Source organism: Miniopterus schreibersii (genome assembly GCF_964146895.1).
Source record: "Miniopterus schreibersii genome assembly, chromosome: 17".
Classification (NCBI taxonomy): Eukaryota; Metazoa; Chordata; class Mammalia; order Chiroptera; family Miniopteridae; genus Miniopterus; species Miniopterus schreibersii.
The window spans coordinates 31,294,135-31,310,667 of NC_138117.1; the positions used below are offsets into that span (position 1 = coordinate 31,294,135).

General features: G+C 40.7%; 1 protein-coding gene across 1 annotated transcript in view; it reads left to right on the forward strand.

The window, feature by feature from the left end:
* The first annotated feature begins 9,244 nt into the window (after nt 1-9,244).
* ZC2HC1A (zinc finger C2HC-type containing 1A) overlaps nt 9,245-16,533 on the forward strand; it is a 36,365-nt gene continuing 29,076 nt past the window's right edge. Inside the window, exon 1 of the mRNA XM_081116468.1 lies at nt 9,245-9,362. Within this exon, the coding sequence (XP_080972594.1) occupies nt 9,347-9,362 (16 nt within the window). The 5' untranslated portion in view covers nt 9,245-9,346. The remainder of the gene's footprint in view (nt 9,363-16,533) is intronic.

Below are 16,533 nucleotides of genomic sequence, written 5' to 3' on the forward strand. Positions count from 1 at the left end.
ATACAACTCCAATCATGTCTACTTTTTTACTATGTTGAAATACAAATTATGAAACCCATGGTAATTCTTTCAACTCTGGATGCAAAATATATCTGAAGCCAGAATATACAAGCCTCAGTTAGGAATTTAATGACAAATCTTAAAAGAATGAGAAAGTGCTGCCATAAATGTTTTTGAACAAATGGAGTCTTATATTGTGCTAGATTAAAAAAAAAAAAAAGTTTATTGGATATTTATAATTCCCAACCAAAAATTATGGTTATATCTATTTTAATCTGTATCTTTTTACCATACAATTTTAATCTGTTGATTTACCATTTAATTTTTATCTGCTTTCATAAAACAGTGAAAATACTGTTTATAGTTCTAAGAAATTCTTGCTTTTAACTTTGTGGCAACGATTATTTGTTATAAACTACATTTGTTTTGGAAATGTGTACCTGCTCACTTAATGTTAAATCCTATGTAGTGAAAGGTGATTAAATTTACCCACCAATCTTGTGATCATTAATTATTACCATTCTGCTGTAATTTTCCACCTACAAATGCTTTGACTTGTAATGATCAATTTTTAGTTCATTCTATCTTGCTACAGAAATGTGTTAAAAAGGTGACTAACAATTCATTTCTAAAGAGCAACACAATCCAAGTTTTTCTTTAACAAATACATCTCATGTATCATTGAAAATCCTACTTAGCTCTATTTTTCATTTTTAAAAATTTCTCATTATAAATTACCAAATGTATATATATATTTTCAAATAAACTTCTTTGCCAGTTGCTCTACTTCACAGATTAGAATTTCTTTCCACTCTTTTACTATCCAAACAAGTCATCTTAGTTTTCTAATTTGCCTTTAATTTTCATGTTCTACCATAAATTGCTTTACAATTCAGTTTTAAGAGGAAGAGCTTACACTATTTGGGTCCACTTACATGTACATTTTAAAAAATAAAAATAAAGTCAGCTCTCCATATCCATGGATTTTACACCTGCAGATTCAACACGCCACGGGAACCTGTGTATGGGGAAGGCCAATTTAAGTTATAGGGGGATATTCTACTGCCCAGGGTTGGTGCCCTAACCCCTGCTTTGTACAAGGGGCAACTGCACTTGTGTCCTGGGGAGTGAGAACATCAAGTACAGTAAGTCCTCACTTAACATCGTCGATAGGTTCTGGAATACTGGGACTTCAGTGAAGCGACGCTTAACACCAATTTTACTTAACAAGCTAATTGATATAAACAGGAGTTAATTTCCTATGATGTATTTCTGGTCACAAAAACATCACCAAACTTCTAAATAAAGATCCACAACACTTCTGATATTCAAAATTGATATAAATATGTTACCCATACACTTAGAAAGATTAATAAAAACAAGATAATTATTTTCTAGCCCTCTTATTCCAATTCAGGGTCACCAGGGGCCAGAGCCTTTCCTGGCAGTTCAGGACACAAGATGGAAAGCCCCCTGGAAAGGACGCCCTTCCATCCATCACAGGGCCACTCACACACACCAGACACCGCAATTCACCTGGGGATGTAAAGAAAACCCTGGCAGACATGAGGACATGCAAACTTCACACAGACAGGGCCCCGCTGGAATTGATTCTGTCTCCCCATCAACATTATAATGAAACACTGAACAAAACAATGTCACTTGAAGACCTGCTGCATGACAAAACCACACCCTTGGATTCACCAAATCTGTTGCCAACAATAGGTGAGCCCATGATCATGTTAGGTTTGAATCATTTCTTGTCCTTCTAAAAGATGCCCCTGCTCACTGTCTCTACCGGATAGTCACCTTAAATTATACTTTTAAAAAATGTTTCACCCAGCCCCAAATCCTCAAGGCTAAAGAGCCTTCATTGTCTATAACTTTTAATCTGAAAGCCTAGCACTCATAAACCTCTGTAATCTGGGCCTAATTTAAATTTTTCACATGTAATAAATGCTCAGTAAACACTTGTATAATCAATTTTCCATCTTCAACATGTTACTGCTGTCCCCAGAATCTGACATTATCATTCCTGCTTTTTTGACCTTGGTTCCTCCTGTGAGCAACCCCTTACCCAAAACACCTGTCATAATCCTACACATTCTAAGAGAACACAGTGTCAATTTTCTATAAGAAACTCCCCCAATTCCAAACTATGTGGACATTTTTCCCCTATAACTCTTCTGCTTCTTTTGACCTGAACTCTTCATTCTAGTATTGTGTGCATTGTGTGTGAGACACATGTTCCTAAAATTTTTTATATCCTATTACCCCATCTAGATGGTAAACCTCTGTAGGGCTTCCATTCTCAGTACCCAAGTTTCTCTACTAATCCTTCCCTGGAAACTCAAGTCTCCAATAATCTCTCTACTGTGGGTATTTAGTACTTACTCCCTATGGCATTCATTTGCCCCTTAATTATACAATTTATTTGCTATTTATCATGTATTATTATATTCTTCACATGATCTTGCTCCCATTCACTAGCTTTAGAGTTCCCTGAGGTCATGGCTCTCATGCTTACAATGTCTAGAGCTGAACTATGTAAAAAATTTGCAAACAAAGAGACATAATTACAGCCTGAAGGACAAAGAGCCAGCGGAAGTCCAGAGTCTAGTTCTTTTAGCCAACCAACCACATGAGACTATACGGAAAACGCATGCACAGGAACACATCATAACCATTTTGCATTAAACATAACCTCTCTGCCTACTTAGAACTGAAGACCACACAATTCCCTCACATCTATTCAGTCATTTAGCAAATATTTATTGAACATCATTAACTAGGTATTAAACTAAGTTTCTCAAAACCGAAAATGCCCTACAAAAATATAGAGAATTATCAAAAGCACTGGATAAACAGCTGATATGAGGTAGTGATTACCAAGTCAAGCACAGCTGGGCAGAGGCTGGACTAACTTTTCGTAGCTAGCAGCACTAGCTCATCAGATTGGCACGACCACGCATCTATAAAGTGGGTTTAGGTCACGTTCCCTACAAGCAGAGGCTGTAGAGGGGAGTTCCTGTGAAAGTGATTTTTAGAGAAGGCTCCTCTGAGGGAAGGTTAGAGCAGTAAGGAAAGGTAAGCAAGGATGTGACCTTATCTGAAGACTGGCTTCAGTCCACCTCGAGTCGAAGGCTGGCCTGTTGCATCCCAGAGCTGGTCAGTCACTGGCTGTGAGCTGCCCTCTTGATGACAAGGCCATAACTCAGGGATGGCAGCACTCTTTATAAGAGCAATTCTTTAGGGAAGGCAGCCACTGTGAGTTATCAGCCAACATTCTCATCAGCTGGGGGCAGATGCACCTTCCAGTAAAGGCAATTTGAGAGAGGCAATAACCACCTGTTAAGGTTGTAGTCAATAACATCAATGACTGCAAAGGGTCATTGGTGTAATAACAGGCTCTGCAAAGGTGGTAAGAGCTCTCTCAATTTTCAAAGACTGACATCCACTATAGTCTTTTATAGTATTCAAATACTGTGAAAACTGGTGTTTCTTGAATTATATGTAAATTAAGGTTCGATAAATACTTATTATCTGGAATTTCTTTCTTATGAACATATAAACTATTATGTTTGAAAACAGAGCCAGAGGAGACTATTGTGTGTTTTGTTATCTGTTAGCTGCTAAGAAACATAAATGTACATAGGCTTAAGCAACTGTTTCTTAGAAACGGCAAACAATTGTTGGATTTATATAAGATTAGACAGACAACATCCCAATTTATAATTTTGGTATACATTCTGATTAAGAAGTAAACAGAATTTTATACTCCCAATGTAAAAGGGCAAACAAGGAACTTCTCTAGAAAGACAGGTTTGCAAAAGTGGGCATTTGTATAAATAGTTAATGGCAGGTAATTCTAAATACATGTGTATCCACAAAGAAAATTAGAGCTTCAGTTTTTCACTTTTTCTTGTTTGTTCTTAAGGCAAAACCAAGTAATCAATTATATTAGTAATTAGCATGTGTTCATAGGGCAAATATCTCATATAGCCATTTCCATTAAAAGGTAACCTCAGAAAGGATAGTATGTAATCATTGTTTTAACAAAGCCATAAAGCTTTTAAAATTATAAAAAAGGGCCAAGATCTTCATTAGGTGATTTATAATGGGAGAATTTTCCCTCTTTGTCCTTAGTATAAATACCCTGACATCATCAACATAATGTAACACTTGTTTGCAATAATTCACAACATTTTAAAGGAAACTTTTAAAAAATATATATCTTTGACTTCAGAGAGAGGAAGGAAGAGGGAAAGAAACATCAGTGATGAGAGAGTCCTTGATTGGCTAGCCTGCAACCTGGGCATGTGCCCTGACCAGGAATCAAACCTCGATCACCTGGCTCCTAGGTCAACGCGCAATGGCTGAGCCACACCTGGCCGGGCTTTAACTTTATTTTTTATTGTTGACACTATTGCAGGTGTCTCCATTTCCCCCCCTTTCCCCACCCCCCTTCCCCCTGGTCATCACCACACTGTTGTGTCTATGGGTTATGTGTATATGACTTTCCCAGAACTTGCCAGGCTTGCATTATTCTCTTAATGAGACTTACGCCATCACTCCCTCATCCTCAATGATCTATACCTATCCAGTGACACCCTTCAAGACACAATTTAAAGTTCTACATCTCTAGAAAACCTTTTAAAAATTGTTTCACTGGTGTAAATGTCTTCCTGACACCAACTACCTGAAGTCTTGATAACATACTGAATACATTGCTCCCTGTTGCTCTGTATTATGTCTTCTCCCGGGCACTTTCACTACCAGTCGTTAACTTCCTGAGAAGTGCACCAGTAGGGACCAGAGAGACTTCTTTGGAGCTTCCTGTTGTGCTCAGAACATTGTTGTGTACATAGGAGTATCTCAGTATTTGGATTCAGACATTTTCAGTTGAGATTTGGAATTGTTGCGGCAAGGTATGGATAGATGGGATCATAACTGAAGGCTGAAAAAATGTATCCTTTTGCAGCTGAGGATTAGTTTTGAAAGAGGAGGATGACAAAGATTCCTTCTGGAATCGGGGTTCCCTTTGGAACTAGGGGAGAGAGGATCATCCCTGTCACACTGTGAATGGAGCAGCCCTCCAATCCGTGAAGGAGATGAACTTTGCTCTAGGTTCCTCTTTTTCCCTCTCTTGGTATTTTCTTGTCTAGGACTATCACTAAATTTTCCCTGAAAGCTTAAAAGAATTTTGGTTTTATTTTAATCTACAAAGTAAAGCCAATAAGAGCCAACTCAGAAGGTGCTTCCTCAATCTAGAACATCGTTAAACAGCCTCTTCTCCCCGCCTTGAAGGGAAATATGCCTCTTCTATTTTTTATGAAAATTCTCACTTTGTTACGATTAAATGTATGAATTCATTTTTACATGCTAAATTGCGGTGGGTTATTCCTCTGTAGGCTGCGGAAGAAAGAGGCACTCTACATAGCAAAGTTGATAAACTTCTTTTGGGTTCTTAGAGATTCAAAATCTCATTTAGCTGTGCTCTGCAAACACTTTGAATGAGAGCCAAAGGTTGTCTTTGAAAGGGAAATCGATCTTTGTGTAAGACCAACAGGAGGCAGGAGCTTTGAAACAGAAGATATATGTAGCTTGCTCAGCACTTTGGAAGGTGCAGAAAAGATGTGGATTGGCTCCAGGGAATGGTGATTGAATGGAAAGGAATGCAAAGTGGGAAGAACCTGGGATATGATGTCATAAAAAAAGGTAAAATATCTATTTCAACTACTTGCTAGTCTTGGGATCTGGATTGAGTCAGTATCTCTGAACCTTTGTGTTTTGTTGGGTTTTGCATAAGGAGGTGGAAAGATCTCTAATACATATTCATCTATGAATGTTATCAACAGTTAACGATAACTTGGCAGCTAAAAAATTATGAACAGATAAGAGCTTAGGAACATAAGAGAAGAAACTGAGCTTCCTTCAATTTAATAACTGGCTAGTAATGGAAGTGGCCTGCAACATTGTTGGTACACAGCAAGTATTTGTAGAATGAATACATCAGAAAAAATGGAATGAATCAGAGAGGAGGTAAAATCAGAAGAAAGCACCAAGACCGAAGAGACTCTCAGACCACAAATGTAGGAGACAGAGGAAGAAATTTAGGATGGCAGATAAGATTTTTGTCTTCTTCACCCAAGGGTCAGGACCAGAGAAAAGGTGCAGGAGCCAGGGTTGCTATAGCATAAAAGTGCTGAGAGCCCAATCCCTGCAGAGGAAATTAGCAGACACGGTTTAGAGAATTAAGATTCACAGTAGTTATGACTACCCAAATATTCCTTAAATGGCATATCTGAACTTCTGGCTTTACCTTGGAGGCAGCCAGAAGGCAAGGTGAGGAAGGAGGTAAGGAATCCCATGATATCGTCATAAGGTAGGATCAGTCACACCAGAGTTTAAATCCAAGCTACCATTCGCTAGTAGTATAAATATTGGCGAAAAAAAATGTAATCTCTCTGAGACATCTAAAAATGAAGGCTTTAATTCTAAAACATGAAAATTATAGTACAGTAAAACCTCTATATAATAGACTAATTCAGGTGAGGGGGTGTCGTTAAAACCAAAAGTCTGTTATATAATAAAGGTTTTCCGAATGCGTATGTTAAAAAATTGACAAGTTAGTTTACCTGTTTTCACTTATGTAGACACATTTGTGTAATTAATATTAAGTATGTATGAAAAGTTTAATTTCACCAAAAAGGTTTCTATATGTATTACCGTAATTTTAAATTTATACTGAATAGGTCTAGTCAATACATGCACTCACGTGTCACCAATTGACAATACACGTGGCTGGGGCACAGCTTAGTGCACGTGAGAACGTGAGCCGGCACGTGTTAAAACTGCTGCAGAAAGTTCTGCCACGTGACAAGAAAACCAATTATAGCAGGATTTGGTGTGATCATGTGCTAATCATTTGCAGAATATTATTTAAGAATAGTGACTTCTGGATTTAAATATATAGACTATCGTTGTAGATATGTAATATTTATGTTGGAAAAATTACTAGTGCTGTTTTCAACATATGGCCTATTGGCAAACAACTTAAAAATATTAGTGAATTAATAACAGAAAACAATTATAAGCAAATCTTAGTTAAAAGCATTTTAAAATTAACAAGGTGTTAATTTTCACATATGACATACGAACCCAAGATTTCGCCTATTAAATCCAAAGTCCGTTAAATCGAGGTCCGCAAAATCAAGAGTTTACTGTATCTGTTTGTAGGACTGTTTTTAAGATTAAATAAATAAATATAGGAAAAATACCTAAAACATGCCTAACGTGATTTTTAAAATTGTTATCACAGTTGATTTTGTTGTTGTAGCTTTTACGCTCAATAAGGTGTGAATCAGCCAACTCAAACTCTGTGGCCTTCAGTTCAAGAACTTCTTAAAGTAAATTGTCTTTATTTTTGGCTTTTCTTCTGTGTGTTTTCTTCCTTAGTGCTCTTTTTACAGTTGCCACTATTCCAATTCTAACTGTGTCTTAGCAGCAGGGAGAAAAGAGGGCCTTTCCACACTCATGGGGGGTGCGGTGGCAAGCGACTGTGGTTTGGCCACGTGGAGGGAGCATCTCGGACCTCAGGGGAGCAGGCCCGGGGAAGGGCAGGAGTCCAGACAGAGCGCCTGCGGTTTTCCGGGTCCCACTGCGCGCAGGAGGCGGACCGACCACAGGCAAACGCACCTGGAGCGCCCCCAGGGAGAGCTGCTGCGCCCCTCAAGTGCGTGTTTATAGTACTTTCTCGGCGCGCAGGACCCGGCTCCTGCTTCCTAAAGGCTGCAGCACGATACGTACCGTTCGCAAGATACGTCCCACAGCCAACCAGGCTGGACACGTCAGGAGTTTACAACTGAACAGGTTAAGGACAAAAATCAACATAGGGTTTGTTATGGAAATAAAACTGATAACTTGACGGTAACTATACTAAAGTTAACAAGCAATATGGTTTATCACAGCCACATCCAATTTTCAAAGAAGTGTAGTTCTGGTGAGATGTATTCAACTGTTCAGCAAAGGTTCCAGCTAGTTTTGAAGTTACCTTTGTCAACGAAAGGCTGCCGCCACCAGGCCAACGCCAACAGGGGTTCCCAGTCTGACGCGCAGGAAAAGGAGCAGCTTTATTCTCCTTTTTGATGAACAGTTTGCAAACTGGACAAACAGCCTCACAAGCAGCAGCCGGGGAAGGTGAACTCCCGGCTGCACACCCGAGGCTCTTATAAAGAAATAGCGCCCGCCCTGGTCCCTGATTGGCCCAGTTTTATGCAAATGAGGAATCCATATTTGCAGCTTGATTGGTCCAGACAGCACTGTCCTGATTGGTCAGAACTGCGCACCCAGATTGGTCTTTATGGAGCCGCTCTGGCGGGTGAAGATGCAAATATGAGAAACCCTCCGCGCAGCCGGGCTTCAAGACGCGGCTTTTCCCCACCGGGAAGCCTGCCCGAGAGTCCTCTGCAAACAGTGTCTGCCAGGTGCTGCTGTTCTGATTGGGCCCAGTTAACCACATGGAGTCTGTCTCGGCAGATACAGTCCTCGGCGTCCACAGCTTCATTCCCAATTGATTCTGACCCACAGCAACAGGCCTCACTGGGCCACGTGTAGGTCAGTTCTCCCTTTAACTGAGTGTGATGTTACCTCCCTAGAGGGGAGGCCAGCAGGCTACCTGAGCCCAAGGTCGGTAGAGTGGAGAGCTAGGGTGGGCCGAGAGGACACGCCGGTGAGGAAACTGTTTTCGAGCGCTCCCTACAACCCCAGTTCCGCGTCCCGGACAGAAAGTGCCATATCCGGGGAAAAGGTGGCTTAATTCAGAAAGATGGATGAGATACCGTCCAGGGAATGCTCTCAGGTCAAGCCATGTGGCCAGAGGGCGGAAAATGGAGAGCGGGCCGCATGCAGGACCTGTGTCTGGTTTGTTGCTGAAACAGGCCTCAGAGAGGGGCGGCGGGGAACTCAGAACTACGGGACTGCTTGAGAGACCGGCCGTGGGGGCCCACGCGGTGCCGAGGTCGCCTGCACAGGAGCAGACGCTGCGCAGGCAGCAGGGCTGCAGCGGAACAAAGGCGCAGGGGGGCGGCCGCAGGCCCTCGAAGGGGTGAGGTTTACAGCGCGATCGCCCGGGCGCTGGCAGCCGGGAAGCGGAGCGGCGGAGGCTGCGAGCCGAGCGCCTCCCAGGCCCGCCCCTCTGGAGCCCCGCCCCCAGAGGCGGCCAATGGGAGCCCGGGATGTTAGCGGGTGGGAGGTGCGGCCGCGTTGCTACAGCCGGAGCTGGGGAGCTGGGCGGCGGCGGCGGGCGCAGCCCCAGGAGCGTCCCGGAGCCCGAGGCGGCGTCGCGATGGAAGGACTGGAAGGTGAGGGGGTGAAGGGGTGCGGGCCCGGCCGCTGGGGCGGGCCCGGGGCAGTTACGGCGCCCCGGACGCCCGCACCGGGGAAGCGAGGGCGGGTCCGGAGCAGCGGACCGTGGGTGCCTCCGGAGGCCCGGGCCGGCGGGAGACCGACAGCCCCGACCCCGCGGGGCTGATGACCCTCAGGCTCCGGCCTCCGACGGTCTTCGGCCGGGGTTCTCCACCTGGAGCCTAATCTGCCACTGGCACAAACCTGCGAGTCCCTTCAGACCATTTTCTGGTCATGCCTGACTCCTCCTGTTCTATTGGCCATCACAGCCTCGGGCCAGATTTCGTTTTCCTTGCAAAGTGGACCCTCCATGACCGTCCACAGCCCCCCGCCCCCCTCCACCGTTTGCTGGGGTCCTGGGGTGTGTCTCCAGCCTGGAGCTTCTGACACTTCCCTTGGCCAGTTTTCCTAGGTAACCGTTTTTCCATTTCTACAGCCTCTTGTATGGGAAGGATGCCAAGAGCATCTTCCAGGGCAGTGTCACGGGCCAGCTCTAGGTGCGGGACAATAGATAGCAGAAGGGTCTAAGGGTTTATTCACGACGACTCTGTGCAGGAGCGCCGCGCTGATTCCTCACCTTGGGGTTTATCCTAGTGCTGTAACCATGACTCCAGATTTTGCTTTGTTCTCAGTTCTTACCCTTGTTTCTCTACTCTCTTTACCCACTTTATTTTCTGTAACATAGCATTCGCCTGAAACCAACAAAGGGGGAAAACGCCCAACCAGCACTGGCAACAACAGTTTCATGACTCCGTTTCAGATTGCGGTTAACCCTTCTGATGAAGAATAACCCTGGGGAACTGAGAGATCCTGTTGTCTGGATTTAGCTCTTTTTGTCCTCTGGTTAGATTCAGGTGAACTTAAGAACAAGCAGAGGCATTGAGCCTCTAGGCATTATTGCAAGTTAAAGAATCAATCATTTCAGATTGTGTTGTCAAGTGAAAAGTAGTAACTGCAGTGACCTAAGCTCACCAAAAAGCAAAGGTAGTAATGAGCAGGGTACTATTCCATGCTTTTGCTCTTAGGTGAAGTTCTCGTAGTAAACACCTCAAGGATGATAAGAATTATGATAGATGTCTGTTTGGGGGCAGGTGCGGTATACTATAACAAATGAAGGTTCTTATTCTTTGCTTATTTAAGTTGTTTTAGGCAGATCATTCATGTTTCTATGAAATAAGAATTCTAGTGATAGTACTCCTTACTTTCAAGACACTTTTGTTTAGAGAACTCCTGGAGGCAGTTTTGTTTTGTTTTGTTTTTTAAATGAACTTTACTTATTTATTAGGAATAGTTTATTGATTTTTAGAAAGAGAGGAAGGGAGAGAGAGAGAAACATCAGTGTGAGAGCATGACAGGTCAGCTGCCTCCTGCATGCCCCCTACTGAGGATGGATCCCACCCCCCGGGCATTTGCCCTGGGTCCAGTTTGTGATGTATCACGTTAAACAGTATTTGCTCTTTACTTTTCCTTTGATTTTTTTTTTTGTCCTTTCTGGAGGTCAAAATAATTAAATATTCATAATTTCAAATGGTTTAAACTAATAAAAGCTGAGAGTTTTTTGTTGAAGTTAGGGCACTGCCTTTCTTTTTTTCTTTTTGAAAATTAGTGCCTGTTATTCACACTTTGCAAAGATCAAAACTTTGAGTCTTAAGGTTACCATACAGTAATTCATCTGTGTTTTCATTTAATAAACATTGATAGATTTTTTTTTATCCTATTGGAAGTTAAAGTCTAGCACCTTGAGGTTGTCTAATAAACATTATATTGCCATATCCAGTGGAAAATCTTAAGAGTTTGCTTAGCATGTCATAGTAATTGAGCACATATTGCACTCTTTGGCATTAGACCCACGTTTCTAGTCGAAGTCAGTTACCAGGCTAATCTCGATCATAAAACCAGAAAATATATGGACCACTGAAAAATTCTATCATCATATCTTTTCATTTAACTTTATTTTCATGTGTGTCTTATACCACTTATATTATTTTTGGTTTTCCTGGACCTTTATGTTTCCTGGATTGTCAAGAGATGAACTAGTAGGCTGAACACTGTATTTAAAATCAAATATCAACAATTTCTCATGACTTTGTTTAAGCTATATTTGAGCACTTTTGTAGTGTGTGGATAATTAGAGCAAAGCCTTTAATTCCTTTTCACCTAAATCTTGTCACCTATAGGTATATCTAAGAGCAGCAGCGGTAGTTCTAGACTTGGGAGGGTTCCAATCTCTCATAAGCTTTTCATCTGTAAAACAGACATGATGAACCCTAAGCAGATTGTATTCATATATACAGCATTGTCATTCTTTTCATAACGCCTTGATAAGAGGTTATAATAGTTGTGACAGAGATTGATCAGGCTGCCCACCCTCTTTTGGACTGCTCAAGTTAGTAGTGGTGTATTGCCTCAGAAACTTGATGAGAAGTCTGCTCTTTTCCAGTGTAGCCCTCAATCTAGTGGGAAACGGCCATCCTGACCCATCGGGGTTTCTTTTTGATTTGTTTCTCCCTAATATAAACACATCAGTTTACTGAATAATTCTTCATCTTTATTAATGTATCTAGTATTCACTGTTTTTTGGTACTGAGTTGGATGCTAGGTATTTTAAAACCCAGGGTATTGGAGGGGCCTGAGTTTGGATCCTTGCTTTCTCTTTAGCTCTATGATTTGTGAAGTTAATCTGAACCTCAGTTTCTTCAGCTATAAAAAATGGAGCTATTAAATACCAGTCTGCCTGAAGTATATTAATTATTAAATGATGCAACATATATAAAGCATTTAGTAAAGTGCCTAGTGCATAGGCCCCCTCAGTAGTTACTTGTTTACTGGATGGATAAAACCACAGGATGTGTGCTGGGAGCTTAAGAGTGGTTCAGAATAGATAAAAAGAGTGTGTTTGGAAGGGATTGGGGGCAACCCCACTAGATGGCCTTGGCAGCAGGAGAATTTGAGCTAAGGAAAAGCAGCAGGAATAGGAATTAAAGAGGGAGGATCAATTAGAAGACGCTTCTGAGCTGGGGACGTTTGACTGCAGGATGTAAGAGAGAAAAAGAATGAAAGATAAAGCAGCTTTCTAGCTTGGACTAAGGTGATAGTAGTATCTTGAACCAAGAAGAACGCCAAATTTGGGAGATGAGGTAATGAGTTTGGCTTTCAAATGTTGTGTTTGTGCAGCGCTAGGGGGATAACTGGTGGCAAAGCCTCATAGGTACTTGGAAGTACCTCTCTGGAGTTTTTAGTTTAGTAGTCATCAGCATAGAAATGATAGCAACCGGATGCGTTCGCCAGGAAAGCTATCGTTAAGGAAATGAGGGAAGAAACTTGGGAAGAGCAGATGCTGTAGGTTTCAGCAGGAAATTGGAGTGTGTGTATGTATGTGGGGGGGGGGGGTGATATTTAAAGAGGTTTAACCACTGTCAAGAAAGAGCATTAGGGGAGAAACTAATATTTATTAGGTGTCAGAACAAAGCCTGTGGCCCCTGGTAGTCCTCTAGGTCTAACTACTAACCAGGTAAAACCCTGCTTAGCTTGAGATCTGAAAAATTTGGGCTTTGGGGAGAAAAACATTGAAACCAAGAGAGAAAGGACTTGAAAGGTGGAAGTGATTAATCAGCAGTACTGCTATAGAAAGGTCCAGTAGGATGAGGGTTCATAAGAGGCCTTTGAATTATACAGTTAGTAGATGAAGGTGTTTCTTAAGGTCTCTACTCCGATGTGTCCTTATTGAAACAGCTTTCCCTGACCCTACCCTCTTCCCAAGCGCACAGACACATAGCACTATGACTGTCCCCTCTCCCCTTACTTTGCCCTACATTGTGCTTATCACCACCTGACATTTCATACATTTAATTGTTTTTATTTAAGTTTTTTCCTTTTAGAAGAGTAGAAGCTTCATGAGATCTGGGTATTTGTTTTTTTCATCACTGTTTGCCTACCTCCTAGAACAGTTGCCCTCTCGTAGGTGCTCAATATGTCTGTCCTTGCTGAATCAACTGGATATATTTTAATACAATGATTAGACCTAATCAAGTTTGCCTGCAGTTTGGATAGGTAGTGAATGGGAGGTAGTAAGGAGGAGCTAGTCAGTAAATGTGTTTCTAAAAATGTGCTACTCTGGACATTGATCCTAAATATCTTTGGGGGAGGGGGCACAGAAAGGATTTCTGTTGGGGAAACAATGGCATACTAAATCTTTCTTAAGACTGAGAAAGCTGTGTTCTAAGAAAACCCATTTGTTTCATCTAGAATTTTCCAAACATTTGACCATGGAGCAAGGGATATGAGGGTGATTGGTTAAAGTAGTGGAAATGACTCTAGTCAGGTTCAGACCAGGTAGAAAGGGAAGTGCATCCAGGGTCAGGTTATCAAGAGCGTGCTGGTCACTTTGAGATGGAGAAAGTGATCGAGAATGCGGTAGAAGGTAGAGGTCTATGATTGGAGGAGGAGCTTGAGTATGCTGAGAGTCCAGGGGAGGGCCCTTGGTGGTTTTGCTGAACTGAGGTGGAGTGGAGGGTGACAGTTATGTATTGAGTAGGTTAAGTGTGACTCTTGAAATCTAAGATGAACTGAAAAAGGGAAATCCTGTGAGACAGTAAAGATTGTTGAACTGGAAGTAATAAAAAGGATTGTAGGGAGAAAGCTGATATAACAGATGTCATATGCCTCAAAAGGGAGGCTTGTTGAGCTTTAAAGGTTGGATTCAGATGGTGAGGAAACAGACATCCCATACAGAGGCCAGCACTGTTCTTAATTTCTAGGACGTGTTTTCTCTTGAAAATGCTCTCTCCTATTTTTAAAAGTTACACATTTTAGAATGTCATAACTATTTTAGATAACAGCATATTATTTCACATCACCTAGTATTATTTAAAGATACCATTTCAAGCCTTATTGTGCAGGTTTTCAAGCTGCTAAATACAGCAGCTCATAACAGAATCAATAATGTGTGCAGGGTCAATTTTGTAAGGTGAGGTTGGCTTCCTGAGAGTTTTAGAATATTAAAGTACTTTATATACTTGGTTCTGCGCATCAGTTTGAGTGCTTCTTTCTACAGTGTTTGCTCTCTGCTATAATAATCTACCCTCTGAATATCATCTCTCTCCTCTATTTTTATAAGCTGCACAGCTTGCTAGCTTTTGCTGCTCAGGAGAGATTAGTGGAGTTTGCCTACATGCCTGGAGAGTAGTATTTTTTATTTCATTGCTTGTGAAGCATTTTTATATGTAACATCTCAGTTGATCCTCTTAAATTTTAAGATAGATTGAACAGATATTATGTCCTCATTAAACTGAGGCTGCCTGTATGATTAGTCATACCTTATAAGGAAATGCCCTAAGGTCAGCTAATAGAAGGAAATTATACATTTATATATCTTTATTTTATTTATTTTGAATGAAGTAATTACTGTATATTTTGTTTGAGATAATTGTTTTTAAGTTCTTTTTCTTTAATGATATACCTCTTTTTTTATGTCTTTTAGTGATAATGATTTTCTTTTCCTTTAAAGACAATTTGAACATGTTGGATAATTTGTAGGAATTAATCCCAGGAGTTGAATTTTATTATATTGTAGATTTCTAGTCGCTGTTAAGTTTTAAGTTTTTGATTTTTTTTTTTTTTTAAAAAGGAGATGATTTGGTTGTCAGATATATGAAGACCTAAATCATGTGGACTGTTAGCTTTCTGAGAGCAATGATGCTGTCATTCCACCCTGGGTCACTGTTCCTTGGTACATGCTTGCCAAGTAGGTACCCAAGTAGGCACTCATATTATTTCCAGATATCAAATTGATTTTTCTCAATAGTTAATTTTTATAAGATTTTGCTTTGTCACCTATTAGCAAGGAGACACTGAAATATACTTTGAAGCAAGTAAAATATGTGATACTGTTTTAACATTTTGGGTTGATGAACTTTGAAATCATTGCTTAGAATCGAAGGGAATACATGAAAACTATAAATAAGCAAGCTAAATAGATTATTCAGCATGAGAAGACATTTTTATTCTAATGCACCTAATGTATTTCATCCGGCAACCTGGATTAAGTGATCCAGATAAGTGGAGTTGCTCTCCCTAAATAACCGGGCCTCTGGTATTGGAGAAGGACAAGTCGGGCAAATCTTACCTTTGCTTTTGTAGTGTCCACTGTTTAACTGCCACCGCAGGCATTGCCTCCATCTGAGGTGACAAACAGCCACTATCTACTACTAAAATAGGGCAGTGGAGTATTAGGAGAAGAGAGAACAAACCAGTTCCTCTGTCACTGTTTGATTGTATTCCCACCAATGTCTCTTGATTCTCCTGATTAGTTTGCATGAACCCACTAAATACATACCTTGGAGCAAATTGTATGAAGTCATAATTGTACTTTATGCATAAGTTTATTTATGTTACTTCTAAAAGAAAATGTTTTTCTATTTGTCTTTCATATGGTGAAGGAATTGTAACAATTAGTAAAATATTCAGCAGAAAATATGGTAAAGATACAGGTTCAAGTATCATTTTTAGAAAGTTACAGGTCTGGAAATAAATTTAGATTTGATATTTTTACAAGATAATAAAGTGACAAATTGACTCAATTATGTAGAATCCCAAATATGTAGTTTCTATTATCACTTTCATAACAAAATTTGTTGCATGAAAGTACATGATATATGTATTAATTTTTTTACCCTCACCTGAGGATATGGTTTTTATTGATTTTAGCAAGAGAGAGAGAGAGAGAGAAACATTGATGTGAGAGAGAAGCTTTGATTCGCTGCGTCCTGCATATGTCTGATGGGAGATCAAACAGCAACCTAAGTTTGTGCCCTGACCGGGAATCGAACCCACTACCTTTTGGTGTATGAGAGGATGCTCCAACCAGGCAATCCTGTATTAATTTTTGATTGAGTAGAAGATTCAGCTTCTATTTTACTTAAGTTTTTGAATTTTGAAAAATGCCCATAAAGTCAGAATATCTCAACTTGCTGGACCATTGAATTTTAAAATAGTATGAACATACTATTTTAGTGAACAATTCATATAATATGCCTGTTTGCACAGTAATGAGGTGATCTTTTCCTTAAAGCATTATACTTCCTATTTTACATGTGTTAAACAGAACAAGATTCTTTCTGTCCTAGATGA